Source organism: Hylaeus volcanicus, chromosome 6, assembly GCF_026283585.1.
Source record: "Hylaeus volcanicus isolate JK05 chromosome 6, UHH_iyHylVolc1.0_haploid, whole genome shotgun sequence".
Classification (NCBI taxonomy): domain Eukaryota; kingdom Metazoa; phylum Arthropoda; class Insecta; order Hymenoptera; family Colletidae; genus Hylaeus; species Hylaeus volcanicus.
In genome coordinates this window covers 4,980,747-5,006,204 of record NC_071981.1, presented here as the reverse complement: position 1 = coordinate 5,006,204, position 25,458 = coordinate 4,980,747, and the positions used below count along the sequence as shown (strand labels likewise).

The 25,458-nt window shown below is 38.8% G+C and overlaps 1 protein-coding gene across 1 annotated transcript in view; it reads left to right on the top strand.

Moving 5' to 3' along the window:
• LOC128879061 (probable G-protein coupled receptor CG31760) overlaps positions 1 to 25,458 on the top strand; it is a 73,632-nt gene that overhangs the window by 2,634 nt on the left and 45,540 nt on the right. Inside the window, exon 2 of the mRNA XM_054127876.1 lies at positions 14,181 to 14,364. Within this exon, the coding sequence (XP_053983851.1) occupies positions 14,181 to 14,364 (184 nt within the window). The remainder of the gene's footprint in view (positions 1 to 14,180; positions 14,365 to 25,458) is intronic.

The window sequence follows — 25,458 nt, the reverse complement described above, 5'->3', positions numbered from 1 at the left end:
ATTTAATTTCAATATAAATAGAAGTTGAGTTTGGTCTGGATTAAGTCTGGTTAGGTTGTGTTAAAATCCATAGTAATTAGGTGAACAGATTTTTTAGGTTTAGCGTTGTATAATTTTCAAATCTGATACAGGCGACACACGAGAACCTTGCATTGCAGAACACGGCAGGAAGCCCCAATTTACGCGAGTAATTTATGAACAAAGTCGACCATTATTCAAGCATAGTTGTCTTAATTGGTCCCTGGTACCCACTTCAATTAAATGCGCGATGCACCGATGTGTCTTTACTGATTTTTAGGAACGAGAATTAATGCAATTATTGACTGATCGTTTCCTACATTTAAGATTTATTCAGAATCTATTTTATGAATTCATATAAATATAAAATATGTTTTCTACATGCGTACATCTACCATTACGTTTTCATTTACAAAATTTTATTTAAAGTAATGGATCGCGTCCAATTCTGGTGTAGAGCGTACTAACGAATTTATTCGTAAATGGAAAAAGATTCCACTCATAAAATAATTAAAAACACATTCAACAATTTTCCATGCATTTCCAACGATGAAAACATTAATAAGTCGAAAAACGCGTTTTAGGATTTCTTTCTTTTAACTTCTCGTCATAATTAAACGCCAGACCAGCGACGCAGAGGAAATAGAATTGAGCAAAAACGCTGAAAAAGGAAGAATGGGAACTATGTGTGCCGTGTGCGATCGCAAAATTGTAGTTTTTCTGGACAGAGGGCACGTAGAAAGCCCGTTTCTAATCCTCCGTTTCGTGTTTTCGCCGAATAGCGCTGGAACTGTTTTTATGGGCGATAGTGTCTACGTGCGTCCGGTGAAATGGCAGAAAATTTAATAGAAACTTTAGTCGAAAGCGTGTATCTCAAAGAAACTCTCGCCCATACATTGTTTCCCTTCGTGTAAATAAAAATCAACACTGGCACGTAGGATATCGAATGCTTTTTAACTTTTTAATCTATAAAAAAGTTACACCTAATAGCGAGAGATGTCTGATAAAAATAGGTGGGGAATCAGAAACGGTTTTCTTGGTTTTTGCAACTTAATCTCGCGGCTAGGAAACTCTTGCCTATTACGGATATTGGAAACGTCGGTTTCCCTCGCAGTAAAGACTCGACCCAGATTTTAATGGAAGGCCAGTCCTCAGATTACTTCCGCTTCCCGTATGGCGCGCCTCATTGTGTGTCGGAATTAAGTGATCGAACCAAAGGTAAAAAAAAAAGTAATGGGAACAGAATCATTTCTCTGAGGCCCTGACGAGTGTTTGAAAATGATTTCCGTCCCTGGTGTCTGCAAAAATTCTACTCGAAGATGGAATTTCTCTTCTAAAACTTTTACAGATCCTCTTCAAATGAGAGTGCTTGGAATGAAAAAGTGACCACTAGGACTATGAATTACCAGGCAAAGATTATGAGGCAAAGATTGGAGAATTTTAAAAGGCTAAAATAGCTTTTATAATTCATGAAATTTTCTTTACGTTCCTTTTTTATTAAAAATTATTAATTATGTTTATGTATTATTTCTGTGAGCGCAGTTGTTGTTAAATTTCTTAGTGCACTTAACAAATTGAACTTGCATGTGCAAGTGGCACATGCAACGAAATTGCTCCGCTTTCTTGAAGAAACCTCGCTGGGGGATAAAAGCATCTGACAGGCTGTTGCAAACAAAATAGAAATCCCAAACGTTCAAAATTATTTAGATGATGGAAACGTTTCTCCCCTGGAAGTGCAGGATATTGTCTACTTTCCGGTCTGAAAATGCAAATCATTGTACGAAAAGTAGAAAGTAAATTCAGCCACCTACGAAATGGCAATTTAGGAATTGAAGCGACTGTTGATTTTAATAGGATGAATTTATCCACAACATTTTCAATGACGTACTTACTTATGAAAATGAGTCTTATTTGGATAAGAATTCGATTATAATAATACGAATTTCGTAATAATAGAAGGATCCATGTAATAATAGTTGCAAGTCAAATTCAGGGGTTTATTTGACCTCCTTATCCTTTTGTCATTTGAAGGCAGGATTTACTGGAAGACCTAGCAGCCGATGTAACATAAAAACAGTCAACAAGAAAGGAAGAAGGGAAGAAAGAAAGAAATATTTGGGAACCGTGGCTGGAAAGAGAATGTCCCCGGCGATTCTAGGGATTCTTCTCTTGAATCCCTAAACATGTTACCAAAAGGAGCGAGGAAGTAGAATACAGGACTTGGAGCGTGCCACTTAGAGAGGGTCGTCTGTTTACCAAATGGCCAGAGCGTTTTAGTTTGCTTTGCCCGGTTCCTCGCAAACGTGACAACGCAAAGGATGGTGTCCTGAATCTTTGAAAGGAACAGGACGCAAAAATTCTCAGTAGTCCCGCCTGTGTGCGCAAAGAACAAATGGGTAACACGGTTAACTGCATTGTTCATGACTCGAGAAAAGGCTGCTGGTAATGCATTGACGGTAATCGCTCCCGGATCTAAGGACACTCAGGACAAACCTAAAGTGCGGGGACGAGGTGGAAATGATTTAAAGAGGTGGTTGATTGCTGTTCGACGTTAAAAGAGACGTTCGCTGAAGAGATTGCCGAGGGAATGCCTCAAAGAGATCAGGGGAATTAATGAACATCGACGGTGTAACGGTAGACCGTGTAATTGCGTTCCTTTTTCAAGATTTATGCACAATCACGACGTGCCAGGAACAGAAAAGCACCTACTTTGTTATTCGAAGAGCTGTTCTCGCTGAGCCTCTGTTGCGGGCCTTGTCAATAATATTTCAAGTGCTGGAGATAATGAAGTTAGTGAGTGCACTTTATTTATAAGGGTACAAAGGCATATAACTTGATTATAATACTTAATCGTCATAACGTGTCGTGTTTTATGGCCAGAAAATATCTACAGTTAACTGCAGATTAAGTGTCGTTTATTTTCCTGCTAAGAGTTTCCGTTTCATGAAATTAAACATCTCTGCGGAGAAGAACCGTTCCCTTATCCATCGGCATTGTAACGGTTGCTGGCCGCTAGGGGAAATGTGGAAGGACACACGACTCGCGTCCCAATCGAATCTGACTCAGCGGTGGTCTAGCAAGAGGATTGTATGCGATTGGCTAACACAAATACAGCATGTTTTGATTAAAAACATTCGTGGGATCTGTTTGAAGCCGATGGATATATATTGCTTATTATTTCAAGATAAATATTTGTCCTTTGTTTACCGAACCTTCCCCGTAAACCGAAGCTGATGGATTCGATGCTACTCGAATGCTGTACCCGTTTGTTACATCAATAATTAATGACTGATTTAATCAGCTTTTCACAAATGGCTAAGTAACCACTGTTCTGTAATCACATGGATGGATAATAACTCCTAGTTATTAGCCACAAAGAATTCTAAATACGAAATCATATTCGTTAGTCAAAACTTACACAGATTCATACTATATACTCTTGAAGAAGTAAGCAAAGAAAATTTACTTTTCGAGATGTTGAAGGAGAAGTAAAATGTTTAATTTGAGATAAATTAAAGAGGAGCTTGACCCGTCATCCGTTCACGTCTTGAAACGTAGCATAAATTCGAGTTTGTGATTGTTCCAATTCACGCCGTCTTTTGTCTGGGAGTAACCAACCGAACTCCAGTTCGCATCTTTCCCCGTTTCCGTCGACTCCTCACAAAGTTTTAGCTCCGGAAGCAACGATCCTCGCGCAACTTCCACTTCGTAGGATCGATGTCGCTGCAATAGCAAGTAAACCAGCGACAATTTATCACGCGTCGCGTGAACGTTGCTTGTCCTCGCCAAGATCTCAACCTCTGGAGAGTCCCCGGCGACGGTTGTGCATTATTTACAGTAAGTGTCGTCCGTTTAAACCGCTTCTTATCGCGGAAACTTTTCACCGAGACGCCATTAATGCCTCTTTAAGAGGGCTGACCACTGCAACAAACAGATTTTTTGGTTGCATTTCTCAGAAGATACATACTTCAAAAATTTTGCGTCAACATTTTAAAAAGATATCCCTAGAATTGCTAGAGTTACACTCTTTCATAGTGAGCGGTGTTAAGTGGTCGACCGAAGACTACTGAAACTTTTAACGCGGTGGCTGACAGCTTGCCGAGAAAACAATGTGTCCGATCGATTTGATTCAAATCACATTCTCTTCAGAAAACTCGTACTATGTAATGTACTATGTAGGTATTCCACATTTTCGTCTTGTGTTATCCTGCAGAATCACTTTGCACAAAAAAAGAAAATGTGTGAGAACGTTTAACGTAAAAGCAATTCTGATTTATAAAGGTGCGCTGCAGTATTAAATATTTTTCATAGAAGAGTGAAGCGAAGATGTCCGTTCATTGAAACGACTGAATCTTAAAGTATTCTACTCTGAAGATTAAAAATCGAAGCTTCCTGGCAGAGGTGGACTTTCCAAGAAAGCAAAGCGAATTATTAATCGTAGTTTCCACGGAGAGCTTTCATCATTATGGCAGACAGAAATGGATTATTGTACTTTGAATTGAAGCCCAACAGTGCAAGTTTTAATTTTAACTTTCATTCCATTGCTTCCGTTTCTCTCCTTGCAGTTAGTCATCTTCCTTTTCGCGTTCACTTCTAATCACTGCGACGCGACGGGAGAAAGGCAAGAGACATTTACAGAGGGAACGATTAACAAGCTCTCGTCGCTTCAGTGTCAACGTTTCTGTTAATTGTCAGAAAGTTTGCGCGCCGTCTAAGTTTCTACAGAGGATGGGTCACGGCGCTTTAATATCTAAATTAGGATTCAAGACGAGAGGGAATGTTGAAGTGAAAAGTTCTACTATTCAAAGAACATACATTCTGGTACAAATTGATCCTGGCGTTACCATTAAGGTTATTTGAAGGTAGTTAAAGTTTTCTACATGGATAGCATGAATTCTTAATTTGGTAATGCGTTAGTCGATGTCAAGACGAATTCAACCTTGAGGGAGCCATGAACAATTATTTCAATTTCAAGTTAAATTAGATGTCCAAAATGGCGACCTTTTGCAGAAATACTTTTGCACAGTCCTGTATATTTAGTATCGAAGAAGGATATGTTTGCATGCCGCACTATACTTGGAGCCAATAGTTATCGAAATTGATTTCCTTGGCACGTTAACGAGTTGCAGAAAGTGGGTATTTACTTTGAAGGAACAACGCCGTTATCGAGTATCGAATCAGCTGACGGTTGCATGTACCACTATACTTAGGGCTCATAATTATCGAAATTGATTTCCTTGGCACGTTAACGAGTTGAAGAAAGTGGATATTTACTTTGAAGGTTGTTTGGGCTTCTCTTGCCTGTGTAAGAAAACGTGATCCGTTAAATGTCAGCCTTCTATTTATAGCGAAACGTTTCCTTTATCTCCTCGAGAGCATGAGAAGTATCGCGATAACATTGAAACTCGATCCTTGCGATCCTTCGATTCACTGAATTTCGTTTGGACGGCTGAAAAATCGAGACCATACCCGGCCCTAAGTTTCGAACCATCCTGAGTCAAGGAATCTGTTAATCCGTTAGACTTTTTCATATGGAAACTTAATACGAAGACGAGTGTTAAACTCAATGCCACCTTCAAACTTTGTCGGAAAATTAAGTCCGTGATCGTAAGCCTTCATTCATTGAATCGACTAATGCCAGCATCAAGTTGGAACAAGGGTACTATCATCCTTCTTTCTGACGCTTCTCGCTGGCTTTTTGCCAGGTCTTGACGTGCCTCGAAATCTTGATGCTTCATTAATCGAATTGATGGTTCATTGGAATTACACTAATCAATTCATATATAATTTTCTAAGCATTACTTCCATGTATTATTACGCTAGAATACAAAGGCACAGAATTATTTTTAAAAGTCAAAGCTTCCATCTGACAATAAGACCGTTCGAATGCTTTCGTAGGTCGCGATGGAACGACGCGAAAGCTCTTTCCTTGGCCGAGCGAATAATGGCGGGGAACGTCGTTAAATCTCTAGTCCGTGGCGAAATAACGCGTGGGGATCATTTTTCTGGGTCCTTACACGCGTTTGAAATGGCGTCCTATTACGAGGGCGTTTTTCAAGTCAAAAGGTTAACCGCAGAAAACGCTGTAAAGTGCAAGATGCTCGTGTTCTAACTGATCCTTTCAGTGACACGTAATTGGAGCGTTAAGGAGTCTCGACTGAAAGAACAGAGAATTACTGTCTGTTAAACGGCGACGCGGAGTAGTTATCTCGCAGTAGGTTTAGGAAGAGATTAAATAATCCAGCCAATTAGGACCCCTATTGCGCCAGAACAGAAAAAGGAAAAGTTTCTTATTTATCGAAGAATACGAAAAAAATCATTTTTATATTTTGTGAAATATTTTTCGGGCAGCTTGTCAGTCAAGGGTAAACACATTTTTTAGGCTCTTAGGGAATAAATAAAGAGTAGCATGATTCCCTTTTAGTCTAGATCCTGACCTATCGTATTAGGGATGTATTTCTGTACTTCTATCGTGCCACGTCCACCGAATCCAATCAATTCCACGCCAGGAACAGAACAAAACCTCGTCTGGCGGCCATAACAGGCTTTACAGTCGCATAATTATTTCATGTTTCAAGTAACAGCGACGAGCTATGGTCGGATGTTATGGACAGAGCATGCAGGAACATAAAACAGGCGCCTATGTCTGTCTGCAGAATGGCATAACCTTCGGATGAAGAGAGACCAGATGACTCGGATAAAAAAGAAGTAACAGATTTGTCTTTTAGGGTCATTAGATCAGCGACCGTCGGAATCGGCAAAATGTCAAGATTATTTATATTCTGATATTTAGACCTGCCTTTATTTTAAGCTGCTACGAAATCCACTGGGTTGATGACGTTGACGCTCGAACAAGACCAAGTTAGAATAAATATCTAGATAAAGAAATTGAGGAAACAAGCTGGAGTTAATTTAATTTTTATTTTGTTAATAAATTGTAATTTCAAAGGAATTACTCAATTCGAAAATAATATATATATAATGGTACATTAGGTATATAAAGGAATTGTAATACATATGTTCACGGTATGATCAAAGAAGGATTTTGTTTTATCAGTTCCCTTGATTAAATTAATTTCAATGGCTTTTGTAATATCTGTTTAAACGCAGCGACGGCTTAAAGGGGAACCCTTTGAAAGCTTATCAATCTGGCGTTTCATCCCCCACCTGAACCGATCACGTTTATAAAGAGTCTCCCACTTGTAAGGCAAGAGGGATCCACAGAGTTTACCCCTACGACACTCTTGCGCATTAATAAATCATCGCGACACCTGATCGCATTCCTTTGAACCAAACGTTTCCGTTCGATAACAACCTAGAAAACATGTTCTCGTTCTAAAGTACTGAAGTGACCTAAACTTTAACCTAAACGTTAATAAATATGACGAATATGGCTAACACAATTACCGTTTCCATTAGAATGTAGACGATCTCGTGTACTCTATGCTTATCCAAGGCATTACGTCTGACTGAAATGTCCGATACTACTGCCACTTCTTCCTACAACTAATCCTCCTCTTCTCTCCTTACAGTGCAAACAATTTAGCACAATCAGTTACTACGAATTACACTCAGTAATTGAAAATTGTCTGGGAAGAAGAGTGATTTCGAAAAGAAGTTCAAGCAGGTCTTTTCTCGCAATCCTTCTATCCCCAATCCACGAGCGAAATATTGCAAGTCTTGCGTGTTAGGCTGCGCGTGTCCAATTCTTCACTGTTCCAGCGTCATTTGTCAGTAGCGAGCATTCGATTAGAAAAGAGAACCCTGTCAGCAACTCGAAGCTAGCCATTCATTTGATTACCAAGCTCGTGTGGCACAACGTTAAACTGACTGGTGAACGACAGACTGTCCGAGGCGCAAAATATGCCTAACCTCGTTTTCCACTGCTTGGGTATCTGCTGCTCCGAGTGTCTGCCACCTAGCTGCTTTAAATCAAATCGAATAGAAACAAAGCAATAAAATCTGACAAGAAAGTTGGATGACTGTTTTGTAAGGTCAGTGTAGTCTACCACTGGAACAAGTATGGCCTTGCGGTAGATCAATGCTGAGTTATCGACCAATCGTTGGATCGATTGTTTGCATTCAGTGGCGACTCGTCGAGAACGTTCAAACGTTATCGCGTCGTTGAATAAAACAAATAAAAAATGTGTATAACAATGAATCGGATACTAGGACATGATTTTTATAATATAAAGATCGCAACAAATTATCCAGACGTATTGGTTCGACATTCCCTTGTGTGGAATCTTTTTCATTCCCAGCGTATCATTGGTAGATTGAAAACAACTTTTAATTAAAGTTTTAAAGAGGATTTTACTAGTAGTATAAATGGTTAATAGTTGTGTCAGACCGCTGTTTTTCGAGAAAATCGTAAAAAAGCCTCCAAACGTATTGGCCTATGGATGAAATTCTTTGAATTTCCAGCGGCGTAATGTTGTGCAATCGATTGAGCAAAAATTGTAATTATGCAAAATAATTACATCGATTGTTTACTAACCTGGATTTAAGAAATTATTTACTGATCAACAAACCAGGTCGTTTCAAGGGATAATATGGTAATTATAAATTCAGAAATAAATACTTTAGATTGGGTTCATTTTTAATTAAACGTTACTGGAACTATTATTAACAAACTTTAATTTCGATTCCAATATCGTACACTGGCATTAAATAGGTTTGCTCTGTAAATATATTTAACCAATTCATGTAATATCGAGGATATTTCGAGGCGCTAATTTAAATCGAGTTTCATAATATCAGATCCTTATAAGTAGGTCGATTTAGAAAAGAATCGAGTTCCAACGAGTCGTAAATTCTACTGAAACGATATGAAATATCATTTACAGTTTTCTTTTGTTATAATCAATTTTACTTTACGTAGAATTATAAAAATTTGACAGTATATTCCCTAAATAGAATTCCATTTTACTATGTAGGTACGACAAAGGACATGGAACCTGACAAATTGGTCTTTTTAAATTTAGCTAGATCTGTATTCTAAATTGAATACCATCGATCACTTCCAAATTTAATCGTCGTGAATAATCTCTTAAATTATCCTCACCCCGGTTGAAATTGCTGCAGTCGAAAGTTTCCCGTAACTACAATGAATTCGACTCCTCTACAGGCGACCTTAAGCGAATAATTGCATTCACGGTTTTGCTGTCGCTTACCTTACAGGAAATTCAAACTTTCAGACGTGCAAAACGTTTCGAATGTTGGAATTGACAGGTTTAATTGATTCAAGCTCGATTAAAATCTTGGGAATTAATTCAACGCCGTTCTCTCCAAGTAGACAGGTTCGACAGGCCCTAGCTAAGAGAGTTTTGCAGTTTAAATTGGTAAATATAGGTTTCCTAAATTTACAAATCTCGCAATCACGTGAACTAAATTATTGGTGACGTGTTGGAATGACCCATCCAGTTTGTTTGATTTTTAATTGGAAAATCTACTCAAATGCGAGGAAATATGTCACGTTAATTATGGGATAATTAAGTGTAATACAAATTTGTGAACGTTTATTATACAGAAATGACGTGGAAAGAGTGATACACGGTTCACCTAAATATTGTAATGACCGTGGATTCCAGTATTATGCTTTTAATTAAAGTTATTAATTTCATGAAACGATAAATGTCACGTATCCACAAGTGACCTCTGTTAAATCATCTTTGATCACTAAAAATATATTACAAAGATAGACATTTAATATTAATATTATCATTCTAAGATCACAAGACGTTGCACTTGATATTTAAGGGACGAATATTAAATTGAAAAAGAAATTCAACACGAAAACATCAAACTAAAACCTGTTCAAGTAGGAGTTGCAACATGGAACATCCAATACTGAGCACCGACCCATCTCAATCATGGCTAGACTTATATAGGCGTTTTTTGCTTCCTGCAATTTCCAAACGATACGAACCCTCCCTGCTTCAAAGAAGTATTGGAGGATGACCTTTCTTCTCTCACCTCCCCATCCCCAAACCTCAAGAAGGAACGCTACGTGAGTAAAACCGATTGAAGTCATTCAGCCTAGTATTCCAGCTTCTGTCGATGGTCATGGCGAGGGTGGAAACCTCCGAGCAAATCTGCTGAAGTAATAATTTATGTTCCCTCTGTAAACATAGCAACCAATAATGGTGGCTAACTAGAGAACCGACGAAGAAAATACCGCAAGGAGGATGAAACATCTGGGAATGGGGTTGTAAGCGTGGTTGGGGGTTGGAGAATTTTAACAACACGATTGAACCGCGTTTAAGGTCCTCGCGCGATAGACAATAGGCTATTTTGGAAACAGAAACGTCGAACAAGAGAAGCTTTCGAACCTAAAATTCTGATTTAAATAAAACTTTGCGTTAATGAACAACATATTGAAGTATCATCAGTTTCATTCAAAAGTGCGAATATTTAAGCTTGATCCTTTGTAACGGGCATTGGGAGACCGTCAAAATATCCTCGTTATAACCATCGATCGCTGCATTGGAAAATTTAACTCCAACTCGCAACTGTAACGATGAAATCTCCCACACAAACGAACAAATATTCGATACGAATTTTTAACTGGACAAAAATCGTAGGAGTTATAGTGAATTTACAAACGCACAAATTTTGGACGTTACATTATTAATTTCCTCTTTCCTAAATGAACTAGATTTTCCCCTGAAAATGTAGAGTAACTAAACAAACTGCATAATCTGCACAAATACTCCAAAGAACTTTGCTTGCAGCAGATTATTTGCTGGAATGCTATCGATCCTGTGGTGATTCTGGTAAACCCAGATCCATTATCTGTCGGTTTGGTTAAACATCCAAACGTTCTTAAATTTTACTGCTGACATTTCAATTGTAAATGCGCCTCGAAATCGCCACTGTTTCGGTTAGATCAATATTTTGCTGTTCAGTTACCTCGATGGGGACGCGTACATGTTCCAATATTTCTAGTTGGCAACAGAATTATCGGCAGCTTTACCTGCTCTTTCCGGTTCCGCAACTTCGACCAGGAACCTCCTCCCAGAAGTCGATGATGCATTGCCACACTTCAGTGTGTTTTCATGAAAAGCCGTATTACGCACGCCAGTGTATCTCAAATTTCTCTTTCCTCTCTCAGTCAAAAAAAAAACTGTTTTGGAGATATTAGCAAAAATATAAATAATCATTACGAATAAATCATGCTAATATTACAGAAAAATCATATTCTCGATCATTGTTTGAACAAATATTGTTAATAAATCATTTAACTATTGTTAGAAATTAATTTTTAATTACTTCAGCTAACAAATATAACGATATGGAAAAATTTCTCACGATTATTGTATTCGATGAATAATTATTCTGAACCGTGATGGTTATTAACAATATTCAATCGAAGACTGAATGTTACTGGATGCATTATAAATATTTAATCAGTTCGGATATGTACATGCTTAATTCATGTCGAAGTTTCAAATTATTATACTAATATTTCTAGAGAATATAATATTTCCAAACATGAAAAGTAATTTTTCGAATTATTTTATATCAACTTTCCATGTATGGAAATATTATATTTTCGAGAAATATTGATGAAATAATTTGATACTTCGAAATGCATTTAATATGTACAGCTCCGGATTAATTAAATATTACCATGCATGTAGTAACATATGAAAGTGTGTGCGTGGAATAAAGTGTAACTTTTTAGACATATTACTGAAATTTTATTAATTTTCCCCAGATATTTGGAAGATGATGCAAGGGATTCTACAAAAAGAATAATTGTTTCTATCTAGATCAGCGAAACACCCTACTGCGTGACTTGAATTCAGTTGCATTTCTTTACACCAATTCTCAGGAGGCGTATCGATCATATCAAAATTATGTGATGTTACAGTTGACCTCATTATTGTTCACCTAGGGTCGATAGTTCTTATCTGTTCACACAGTTGACAGTTGCTAGTTCATTAGTCGATAGTTGAGGGAAATTTCGTCGTGGAGTGTTGATATTTCAAGAACAGCAAAGGGAGTACTTTTTATAAATGTAACAAGTGTACGAATGTCCAAAGTGCAAATTTTTGTTTGAAAGGTACTCGTTATTCGAAAATAAGGGAATGAAAATCATAATCTCATACCGCTCAAGAGATGAACGTTAGATTACATAGCGAAATATGTTTTCCATTGTCCTCTCTCTGCTTTCCGTATCTCTAAAGAAGATTCACTGACTTCTAATTGTCACTTAAGCATACATTATCTCTCGAGCAAAGCAACACATCCAAGCTTTAACACTGGTTCTTCCATTAGACCTTTCTGAATATTTTAATATCGCTTTCCTCTTAACTTTATTAGCTCTTTGAACGACGATCAGTTTAACTAACGCCACAGCCTTTCCAATGTTTTGAATATTTTAACTTGAAACTCATAGGAGCAATAAATTGATCATTTGAGGTATTCGTTCCACGAATAATTTAAATTCAACCTCGATAAAAATGTAGATTTTCTTTTAATGTCACATGTTTTTAAATCCAATAAATGATCCAGAACTGTTCTGACCAAAAATAAAGGTGGCGAAGCCAGGTTCTTTCTTAAATCCCATGAATCTTTCAGCATTGGACTATCTGAAAATACAGTTTATATTTAGAGACCAGGTCGTTTGAAACCCGTCTAATACTTTAACACCAGTTGTGTGAAATTCCTGACTCCTAACTAAACTCCTCGACTAAATTTTTATACTTATAACTTTTATACTTTTATACTTATACTATAATTTTATACTCTAAGACTCCTAGCAACTAAATTTTTATACTTTAGTAATAGTTAGAAACACAAGCAGAGGGAGAGAGGAAAAATATATCCAGTAACCAACAAAGTTTGCATATTGTTATACTTCTAGACAGGCACAGTATTAATTTCTACACCTCATAAACGTTAAATAGAAGATTATATAAATTAGTCCACTTAAGCGCAGGATAGGTAGCTATTTTTATCTCGAGCTGAGGATCAGCCTCGAGTGTGCTGCTAATGAGGAAAATGAATGAGGTATACCTGAGTTTCTGATTCAGTAGTGTACGTACAAGTGGTCCTCCAAAGTTTGTAGTACGTGAATAATAGCTAGATGATGTCTTTGATTTATAAAGTTAAAGATATCTCACATTTTCGAAAACATGCCATTTGTTTGCCAATCTTCATTTTGGCAACTTGGTCGTGCATCGTTGGCAAAAGTACATCAAATTTGTTGAAGCTAATTTGGACAAATAAATTTAATTTGTAACAAAAAATACAGGCGCGTAAATTTTCTCGAGAAAAATGAAGATTTTGTGTGCAACAACCTAATATCTTATTTAGATCTTTATGAGGATGTCACGGTCTATATCACAGATTAACATCCATCGAATGACTAGGACATTGTGTTTCTAGGCAAATGTGTATTGTAGGCATTGTGTACTAGGCAAACGGTAATCCAAGCACGTTCTCCTTTTAATTAATTCGCATTAGCACGGTCCGTGTGGCATTTGCAAACGAAAGCATCCAGTAAAACCCCGATCGGCGCAAAATGAACGGCGCATTTCCAATTTCGCGATAAGGGCAACGGACAAATCCTGCTTAAGCTGGATGCACGTGACGCGCTAATATCGTTTCGTTATCGTCGAGAAGTAACGTCGGGGGAACGATATACACAGATTTCTCCGCTTGACTCGGCCAATATGTAGATGATGTCGCAACGTACGATGCGAACGAACTCACGCGAAACGCTACTGTGAGATCTCAGGACGCCTTATTGGAATTGGCCTGTCCTAAACATAATTTAGGTACGCAGCTGAACCCAAATGAATGTTTATCGTCGCCTTTCCGAAAATCTTCTTGTGTCACCCTCGACTTCCATTTTAACTTATACACGGCCTCATTTCTCCAAACAGTAAAAGAAAGTACTTTGGTAAAAAATTATTTCTTACCTCGTTAATGTTATTTCCATAAATGAAATAATTCTTTGAAGTTGAGAATATTCCATTAGACCAACAAATACAGCTCCTAGGTCTTGGCCAGGTCTGGGTTTCTTTCCCGGGTTCGTTACGAAAATGGTGTATGTCCATTTGTCGTTGCCTCGAGGGATAAAAGGGTTTGGGTTAGATTTTGGGTTAGGTACTGACTTTTATATCAACGTCTCTGTTTCCTTTGTTCCTCAGGTTTTCACACGTACACGCTGAACGAAACGACGCATACAGAGAGGGAGGACGACGTGATCCTGACAGTGAGATACGAGGACGGCAGGTGGTCGAAACCGTACTACGATTGCGGGGGTGGAAATATCTGGATGCTGACCTACACCGTTCCTTTCTTCGGCTACGTCAACGACACATACTTCTTCAAGTAAGTGCGCTACCTACCGAATTGGATTCGCTTTCTTCTGCACCGCTTTGTGAGAAATATTCACGAACGGTTCTGGTTGTAATTGGGACCATGGACGTCTATGAAACACTTAAAAAAAGAAATTTAAGCGACTTAAAAAAAAGCACAAAAGAGAATTAAATGATACTTTTAATTCTCCGATGAACAAATTTTTTAATTGAAAATCTAAATTGCAAACAACTAATTTGCTGAATAACGAAAGAAAAACCTCTTTTATGAAGTCTGTTAAAAACGATGAAAACATTCAGCTCCCAGTCGAAGGGATTTTAGTTTCACTAAAAGGGTTCAAGCGAAATTTCTTTCAACGTCACGGTTTTATTGACGTGCTACGGATTCATTTTCATCGTCCATCCCCGATATGTCCATATGTATATATGTGAGTTTTATCTTTTGCCACGGGCCTGCCATCAATCAATAGAAACATATCCAAGGAATATGCGCATAGAAAATGACGGTATTCATTTCCATTCGCTACTTGAGATTAAATTGCTTCCCTGATCGATGGAAATTCGGATACCCACTCGGAATCGTTTCTACCACAATTTATTCGTGTAACATCGCTCGAAATTAATCTCTTTTAACACGTGAGGCAGATGGGCATCACCGGTCGGTCATTCGTGTCTGCGTTCCTCGCGAATTATTTTTGGGAACAGTGTCGCTTGGCTAAGAGAGGGGGATTAAGTGTGTATACAAGCAAACCATAGTTTCTGTAACTCTAACTCGTCAAGATTCATAGCCGCGTCCTGTGGACCGTGGACGCAACACAAATATGCCTCGCCTAACTGCGAAATTTGCGTTTCCTCGCGAAATGTCGTCGACAGAGGTAGCTAACGACGTTATGCGAGCCCTTTAATTGGCCTATGTGGCGTGTTCCAATCGACAGTCGTAGTCGAGCACGCTTCACCGCGATGACTACCTGGCTTCCAGGTCGCAACTTCATCAGGCATCATAAATATACGGTCGCGGAGCCGATGCGGTCCGACGAAAATGAAGGAGGGTGTACCATTCAACGGTTCGTCGACGGATGCGAGAATTTGGTCTGTTAGGTTTCCCAGGCTGGCGGTATTTCAACATCGCGTGACTTCCTGGCTCGAGGAGGGTTGATTGAAACGTGAGTGTGTCGGCTGCGGTTGAGTTTCATGTGTACTGCTTCATTCCCTCTGCGTCCGAGGAACATCCGCATACAGGAATTCTCAAATAACGGGCCGAGGTTCGGGCTCGGGTTCGCTGTTATTCACAAATGTCGACGGAGGAGGTCCAGGAACTTGGGGATTCTGATGCATTTGTCACGCAATTATGAACTGATTGTGATATTTTTGTGACTCGATTGTAAGTTGAATGTGATAATTTTCAGACGCGATTATGACAACGATTATAAAACCTAGAAACCACACAACTACTGCAATAATCACATCGAATGACAGTGATACAGCCGTTCCCTACTCGAAGCATCGACGAGTTCCGAGGCTAGATGAATATACATGGGTGGTTCGTGAAAGTATCAGAAGTCAACGTCTTCAAGGTTACTGTAATTATCCCACTACTCTTAAAAAGATGCATCAAGCTATCATTTGTTAATAATCCATGGCGAGGCGATAAAGTTTGCGATGGTCCCAAGCCGGCCGGACCAGTTTGCCGCACACAGAAGAGGAAGTACTATAGATGTTATCGAAGATCTCCAATCAAGTTCGCCAACTGTACAAAGAAGCTACCAGTGTTGTCTCGAGTGTCCACCCAACAGTGATCTGGTGTTTCCTGACCGATAAAAGCTGCTTTGAGAGAGGATGAAGATTCTGACGTTTCTGGTGACAGCAGGTTGGCTGTCAGTGTCAGTGAATACTTGTCAATCGACAGGGACGCACTTCCCTGCATTCTCAGTGCTGAACCACACTCAGGGCTCTACGTTAACACCTAGTGAATTCCGTGGCATGGTGTATAGTGTTCCACAGCCTCCTGGTCAGGGGAGCAATTATCAGCAAAGTTTGAATCTTAGAAGACCTCAACCTATCAATTCGAAGTACGGTGAGTAGTAAGCACTGTTGCTAAGCCCTAACTCTAGACTATGTCAACTGCTGTGACAACCACTGTTGAAGGTCCTACGGTGCCTGTCTACGCTCGGCCAGTCCCCGAGCCTGAGGTAATAACTGCTCCATTGCTCAGATGTCCTGGAAACCAGAAGCTGGATCCTACCGGCAACTGTCGAACACCGGTTCAAGTTAGCCGCCGTTGATAACATGAATGACGGACCAGGTGGGTGGAAAACATCCTCGAAGTTCGTATCAAACTACCTCTTTGTACATAGTATGCTGTTGGCGTTTCATAGTTTAGCGCTGAAAAAGAGTACACCCATCCAGAATTGTGCGATACATATTTGAATAGTTCTTGGAGTGAGGCTGCACGCGGGAGGTGTTATACATGTAGAAATTTAAAGTTTCTATTCCAAAGACTTTTCAATTGCAAACAGAGTTTGTTTTGATAGCAATTTGAGTTTTTTTTTTCTCTTTAACTCAAATCTGACTGAACACAAAATTCTACTTCCATTAGGTCAGACTGTACAATGATGAAGGAACTAAGAGGGTCCTTCTGATGGCTGCCTCCGATTTTTTTGAAATTGTTCATCCGTGTAGAACATTGAATACTTTTTGTCAAATATTTTCGTATATTGGCCCGTTTTCATATATAGAGGAGGTATAACTGTACATTTTTCGTTTCGAACGAGTTTCATAAAACATGATTTTCATGTAGTCCACAGTACATGATTAAGTGTAAAGAGCAAAGAGATTATACGAAGAAAATCATCTACATACTTATCCATAAGATGGAAAAATGAAGTCCTTCAGTCCGTTTCTGTTTCATCGTCAGAGTGTCTGTTATCGAGAGAAATGTAACATCCCCGATCGTTGAAGGGCCGAGGAACGCTATTTTCGACAGGATGAAGAGTCTCATACGTTTCCTGGTTCTCTAGAATACATTACCTTGGAACTTCGGTGGCGATTGTCGCGCTGTAGTCCATGTCATTTCCTGTTGGATTGTGGCACATGATATTCACTATACCAGAACTTCCTGCTCCGGAGAGCGATGGCCAGCGGTGCATAGGACAGTTCTGGGCAAAGTGTAATTGATTTCACAATTGACAACTACTGCTCGTCAATAACTGTTCATCCAAATTGATTATTAATTGCTTGTTGTAATTACAATCGATCGATTTGTAATTCCATTTGCACGAAATTAATTGTTTCGAATATTGGAAGTAAACAAATAATTCTTTAATTGCTATTCGAATCTGTCTTTTCAACGCTAATTGCAATTAGATATTAATTGATTCGAATTCACAACTTTATTATTGCAAATAAAGTCAATTGCAATCGAAACCTTCTTTTTAGATCGCTATTCAACGAATGCTTGAATGGTTGAGAGTGTCTCCAGGTGGCTTCGAAGTGTTTAGAAGTTTCTACCGCCTTTTTAAATATTCTATTATCTAACATCTCTAGAATCGATATAGCTACTGCGTCATTAGACACATCGATTATCTCTTTGATCACCACAAGGTTACGTAACCTCCACTCATTAGTTGGCAATTATTCTCCTCTTTGTCTGTAGACGGTAGAATGGAAGAATGTATCGTTAGGTCATCTCCCGGTACTTAAAGAAGGATACTTATCGACTTGAGATCAGTGTTGCTGTTAACCGTGGAAACATTGTTCGTTGGAAGAAAATTATCGTTTACCATACGAGATGAAGAGTTCCTTTTTTATATCGTGTTTATTGCTGATGTTGGGATACATTCATTCTAAACCAGTTCAGCTTGATTTGAGATATTTACCACCATCACCACCGCCACCACCATCACCACCACCACCACCACTAGAACCTTGGCTATTTGATGACAAAAATCCTCCACCTGCAGCACCAGCCATAGTTGACACTCCCTATAGAGAATGCCCATCAGGCTATAAAAGTGATCCTTCAGGGATGTGTCGAGCTATCTTGCAGCTATGAATTAGATATTACTTTATCAGGTGGGTGGTAATCAATTATTTTGGAATTCGTTTTATTATTTGGAGCATTATCGAAGATTGGAAAGAATGACGAATAACAGTTTTCTGAAATAGTTCACCTTATATGTACATGCATGTATTTTTTCTAATTACAGAGAAACCAAATCTGGAAATTGAGGAAGACCAGTTGGGAAGAACACCATATGCTGAATGGAAATAACGTTTCAAGTGATCCTGCGATGTATGTTAGAAACAAATGCGAGCTTACTTAAATAAATCTGAAACTAAATTTCACTTAAAAAAAAAAAAGACAGGATTAACATTTCAGCCTTTCATTTCCTATGACGTTATAAATATCATTTCTTTATTCGAGATAACAGGTACTGTTTTGAAACAAACTTTGACAGATACCGATAAATCGTGTTTTCAGCGATAACTTTTCCTATGACAGGACTAGGTGCAATTTTAGACCCTAACGAGATAAGGAAAAAACTATCCCGAGTCTGTCTTTAATCGAAATTTCCGTCAAGGATAGGTCTCCATGTACCATTCCTGTCGCGTCTATATCGGACACCATCTTGGACTTTCTCTCTCGATGATGCAGTGATAATGTGCCTTTTAGAACGTGATTTAACTTCATCCTTGACTTCACAGGCTTCACTGACATCTGGAACCGCAGCTTGCTCCTCCGCCATTAGTGGTTTCTTTCCGTTCCAGTCGTTTCTGGCTGGATTCAATAGTAAATCGTCGGTTTCAATCCTGGCGTATTTGCACTTGTTGGCTGACGTTCTTGAGCTCTACTTCTTGCTATTGTGTGCTCTCTCTGCTTCGAGTAATGTGATCGATCCTTTGAACTATTTCCTTTTGCTTTCTTTCAGTGAACAAACCGATTCCTCTTCCCCTTCCTCTGAAACATCAAGATTCTTATATCTTTTTTATATTTAGAAAGACAAAATTAACATATCATTCCAATGTTTCAACATTCATGACCATTCTTGTCCAAGATATTTGAAGATATATTCTTATCTAATCGTTTAGATTAAGTTCTGTCAATCTAAATATTATTATTCTTATTTCATTTTTATTTTTGTGACAGAATTATATCTTTTAATCCTCCAAGAAGTGACAGAGAACTTAAAGTTTAGAAAAATAAGTTTTACCACCCATAATAATCGTCGTCGTTACTTTGAGATAGCCTAGGCTACAAACAGCTGTTTGTAGCAAGATTACAATGATTGTTTTATAATGGGAACTCCTTCACGCTTTAATGCTATTGGTTTAGTGTATGTCTATATACGCGATAACGTAATCGATTTTTTATTGCACTTCCACGGTAAATACATTTCTTTGAAACTACTCTCTATATACATATAGAAGTTTGTGTATCTTTCCAATCGATATAATATATTTAGCAATCAAACGTATGTTGCAATATTTTACCCATTATTTAGCCAGTGCATGATTCACAAATACCTTTTCTTCTTTTAGTTCTTGAAGAAGCCTATTTTTTCAAACGTTTGCACTGGAATATTTCTCTAAATAAAGAGATAGCTCTTCTGCACAACGACTAGCCTGTTTCACTAAAATTTCTTTTCTTTTTTAATTAACTGTTCCATTTACACTCGCAACGTTTTAGCACACACGTGACACAGTGTTTATGAGTTCGTAGGAGCAGATATTGCTCGTGGCCTGTATCGACCGCTATACTGGACTGTTGTCGTGTCAATCGGTATCCAACATTGTCAGCTTATCAGCTTGAAATTTTATCATGGTCGTAAAATTGACGCATGTCAGAAGATACGACCGAATCGATTGCGGAGGAGTGCACATCGACTATCGACGTCGATCTGGGACCGTATCGAGGTCCTGATAGTCATCCAAACGAAATCGTTTGAACATCACTTTCATTCAACAATCCACATTTACCTATGTATCTTTCCACTGATCTCCGCGCTGATTTAATTTTAATCTCGATTTTAAATTACCATACGCAGTCCATTATGGTCTACTCGAAAACTGTTATCGACTGTCGCCATTCCACGCGTACGCATACAATTCGGTGATGCTAATTGAAACTTGTCGGAAGAGAAAGAAATTTAATTCACTATTTTGTAGAATATTGAATTGGTACGTCTATCGGTGGCCTCAATTATTGTCCAATTTCAAGACTATTTGTTACGTTTCTGTTCAACGCAATATTGAATTCGTTCCACAGTGCAATTCATAATTGCTGTTAATTTTGTCAAGTATTTATTGGATTTCTTTCGCGCTACCATCGGATGTTGCGTCAGAGAGATCAATTAACGAAGTACAAATCGAATCCGTTAACTCGTTTAGCGATATAAACCTCGAAACGCGGAGGGAACCTGTTTGCAATGTAATTCGATTCTTCAGCGAGTCGGACACGCATATTGATGCTCATGCCAGCGCAAATACGCATCGTTGACAGCCGTTTCGCGATTGAGAATATACTGGAACTAATGAACATTTACTATAATCCGCAAAAAATTGATGCTACTGTTTTAAATTTAATTTTCCTTCAAGTACAGATTAGCATATTCCTCCTTTCAGAAGGTCACCAACAATGAATTAATTAAAACGTAGTATAACTGACCTCTTATCTTCTTTTTGTAACTCGAAGCTCGTATTCTCTCGACACAAGCGAAATAAAATCATTAATTAATTAATAACATTATAATCCAAGTTTCTCATCAAGAGAATTCAAAATGACAAACTAAAAGTAAAGAACGCTTCGAGCCAGCAATTCCAAGAAGAAGCATTATGTTAAGAGTATTCAATTTGGATGAAATGAAATTCCAACGGTACGGTTGATGGTACTTAACTTTTATTTAATTTACCTAGTACCTTGAACTACATACCTGTGGCTATGCAAATATGTTCAGAATTTCACGAAAAGAAATTACTTCTTGAATGGAAAATAATAGAAAGAATTTGACAATCTGTCAACCAGATTGAAAAAGTGTTTAGAGATAAATGCATTTAAAGCTTCAGAAGCCTTTAATCGAGCTCTTAACACTTCAATGTTTAATTTGACAAACTATAATCGATGCAGCATCTTGCATGCACTTCCAGACATACAAATACCAGAACAATGGTTTCCACATCTCGTAGGGCGAACCACGTAGCAATGCGTCGTCGATTCAAAAGCCGCGAGAACTGTTTCCAAGGAGATATACGAACGAATATCCGCGGAGGAAGGCTGTTTGAGTCGTTACATTTAATTTCACTGCAGGCTTAGTTTTACGGGGTACGCGATAAAAGCTCGCAGCTAGCCAATATAATGGCGGGAAGAATGATCGTCGGGCGTGGCTGACTGCACAATTCACAGAAGATTCTCAGCTAGATCTTGGCCTCCAAATGCCGCTCTAATGGCGCATAATATCCTGTTATTATGGCCACGGCGTTCACCAAGTTTGCTAAGCCATGTTCCACCATCAATAAATCCCCCCAGCTAAGCCTAGTCTTTATTTATCTCGTGATTGTCAAGCTGAGATGATTGATGTCGCAAATGCGTTTCGTACTTACTTAGTTTTATCATAAAGGTATAATGGATTGCAGGTGTGAACTGTGTGCCAATGCAATTGCTTCAACGTTTTCATTATAAATATCTTGATAAACAGGGGCTCTATGAGCTTAAATTGATAGTTATACGATGGCGTATGCATCGATGCTATCCAATGTTTTCTCAACAACCAACAACACGGTTGATAAAGTCCAGAATATTGGAATGCTGGGATTAAAAAGTCTATAAATAGACTTTAAGTAGATAAGGTATTAAATAGTTTACGTTGAAAAGTAAAGCGGGACAAGAGAGCTGGCCAAAGTTCGAAGAGACTAATCGAGTTACCGATGCAATTAGAGGTCTGAGAATATTTCGACAGGAAAGCAACAGTTAGGCTTTCCTCGAGGCCTCTCCCTGGAGCGCACTTTGTTGGAGAAATGCAGTCTCGATCTTTGAGTGGATAGGTAAATGTATTGTTCCATAATTTTGCTGCTTTGAAGTTCCTCTTATGCGAGTGTGTTTATTAATTGGCTAGCACGTTACCTATGCGTAGTTTATGACAGTACTGCCGAGGAGAGGATTCCTTAAACATAAGTGAACAGGAGTGGTGAAATAAACTCACACGTTTGTCTTAAAGCAGCGCTCTTGCTAGCTATTGATTCCATGACTTATGAATTAAATATAGCCCCTTCGACGAGGACACGAAAAGCTAAAGTGGAGGTTAGAAATTCGGGTTAAATTCGCGACAAGAGGATTCACGTAGCGGATTTTCGCGACGGGTTAAGCTGTTCTATTTATCGAGACTACGATTACCTCAGTTGGCGTACACGATTCGAGGAAAAGCCGTGAGAAAATCAGCAACTGGCGCTTCGTAATCAGAGCGTGAAATCGATAAAAGTGATCCCTTTTCCTTAGCAGTCGTAGCCGTACGCGATTTCGTAAAAACACTACTTGAGAACGAAGACAGTATTTTAGCATTCCTACGTGTCACCGTACCGGCATTCCAGAATTCTAGAATATTATCATTTAAACAGTTCAGCGTTCTAGAATTCTGGCATTTCAACTGTCTACCATTTCAGAATTCTAGCATTTCCTACCCCTAATACAGTCTCCTTCTCCCTTTGCCTTTCCCGAATTGTTTGGCATAACCTTTCAACCTTCTCTTCCTGTCATCCTCGAATTCCACGTAACTTCCCATCCACTTTAAGTGCGAGATGTGCTTCGATATTCGTCATTAAGACAATCGAATAGCTCATTAGCGAGAAACATCTGCTCCGTTTAATTCCTCGCACCGGGGGCAACTTTTGGCGCTTAATGGAGCACTTTGGTCGTTCAGCGAGAACTTATTACTCCATTCCTGACTGGGATCGTACGAAGAGTGCATTCCGGAAGAGAGGAACGCTTCGTGCTGACGAAAAAAGAAAAATAAAGAAAAAGATACGAAACAGAAGGGTTCCTGGCGATTTAATCAACGACTTTTAATGAACGAATGGAATTCACGTGATTTTCTGTTTAAATGCGACCCTAATGGGTTTCCGGCATTTGAAATCCGCAAATCTGTGCCGTATGCAAATGACACCGACTCGACTGAGGAGATGAAGGATCGGGGAAGGGATTTTAATTTTCTTCCAGAGAACTTGTTTTCCATCTAGGACGAGCTGACTGATTCGTTTCGAAGCACAAACGAGAAATAATTACCTGCTCGAACTACGAACTGAACGTTGAGCGATGATCTAAAATCTTTCAAGTTGAAACGTATAAAATGTGTGAAAATATTTTTATTTTGTCAAAGTAAATGTGTTTTCATCCCGAAAGATACCAAAGATGGGATTTTCGAATGTTGTCCTTTTTACGCTTGCAATTTCGCTGTAAGTGTTACTTCAGCCATTAACGGCGGAGTTTAATGATTCGCGCGTCAATTGGCGGTTTGTCTGAACGAGGTGAATTAACATACTCGATGCTCACTCCCTGTAACCGCTGGTTTACCGAATTCACCACAGTTCGAACACCCTATCGATTCCGCGAGAACTATGGACGTCGTTCTAGGCCCGACAATTCCTCCACTGAATTATCTTTCTTGCTTGCACAATTGCGAGTATCTATTTTTTTTTTTATAAAAACGCCGATACTGTGAGCATTTACAAGGCTCTACTTTGAACATTACTTGGAGAATTTTAAAGACCTTACTTTGAACATTCTCTTCCTTTAATTTTTGATAAACACAAACGCAGTGATCAAAATAAGAAAGGTAGAATTTCATTTCAGTGAATGATAGCATATTTAAACGTTGAATGTTCGTGGGTTTGCACGGTGGGATTCAATAGTTAATGCTCGACAAAGGCTTCCAGAAAGAATATACGTTTGAAAATAGTCTGGATTTGCTTTGAAAAGATTCGCAGACGGTGCATTTAATGAAACACCCTAGGATATTACGTGAAAGGAGATGGAATCGCATGGAGTGTCATCCTCTGACACCAACCATGCAATTTGTCGCTAACAGATATGAAATTTTTTAGATTAGCTTCCCTTTGAAAGCACTCTGTTACTCGAAGATCTGATAAATAATACTCACAGAGTTGAAGAATTTACTCTACAATTGTAATATTTAATACTTAATCATGATATACTGTATAAAATAAGATTAACTAAATTCGTTACTATTGTAGTGTATAGATATACACTAGCCGTAAAAAAGAACTGGACACTATTTTAAAACGACATAACTCCGAAAGTTTTCAACCGATCTTCGGGAAACTTCGTGAGGTTTAGTGTTGAAGTGTCCTCTGGGTGTGTGCAAAGTTGCATTGACGAGGGTTGATGAGAAAGGGTTAATTCACCACCCCTAAAGGGGTAATGCAGAAAAACGGCACTTCAGAAGGGTACAGGGGACGACGGAGGGGCGTGAAAAAATCAAAAAAACCTTTGAGGCGACTCTGTTTGATGTCCCCTACAAAATGCCCCCCTTGAAATCGCTCTCGGACAAACCCATCCCTCACACCCCAACCCCCACCCCCCTAAAATCCACAATTTTTGGACGACAGTCGCGATTTTCGACTCGATGCATTCTCTGGACTCCCCTGATCCAGGAAATGCCATCACTCATGCCGTGCACCCCATAGCCACCCCTCGAGGGGGTGGAACAGCTCGCGACTTTTCAACCCCCTTCGTAAGAGAGGAGTGGGGGGGGGTGAATTAACCTTTCTCATCAACCCTCCTCATTGCAACTTTGCACACACCCAGAGGACACTTCAAAACTAAATCTCACAAAGTTTCCCGAAGATCTATTGAAAACTCTCGGAGTTATGACGTTTTAAAATAGTGTCCATCGCATGTTTGATATGTCAACATTACTTTAATAAATGAAGTATACTTTCGCTTATTTTCTGAACGATAAGATAAATAACCACAGATTTAATCACATATTGAATCATAAATTAAATTGCAAATTGAATTACAAATTGAATTTACGTTGCAGAGAACATTTCTAGCCAACTCAATATTGGTTGGACTTCCAGACATCAAACAGCGATGAAA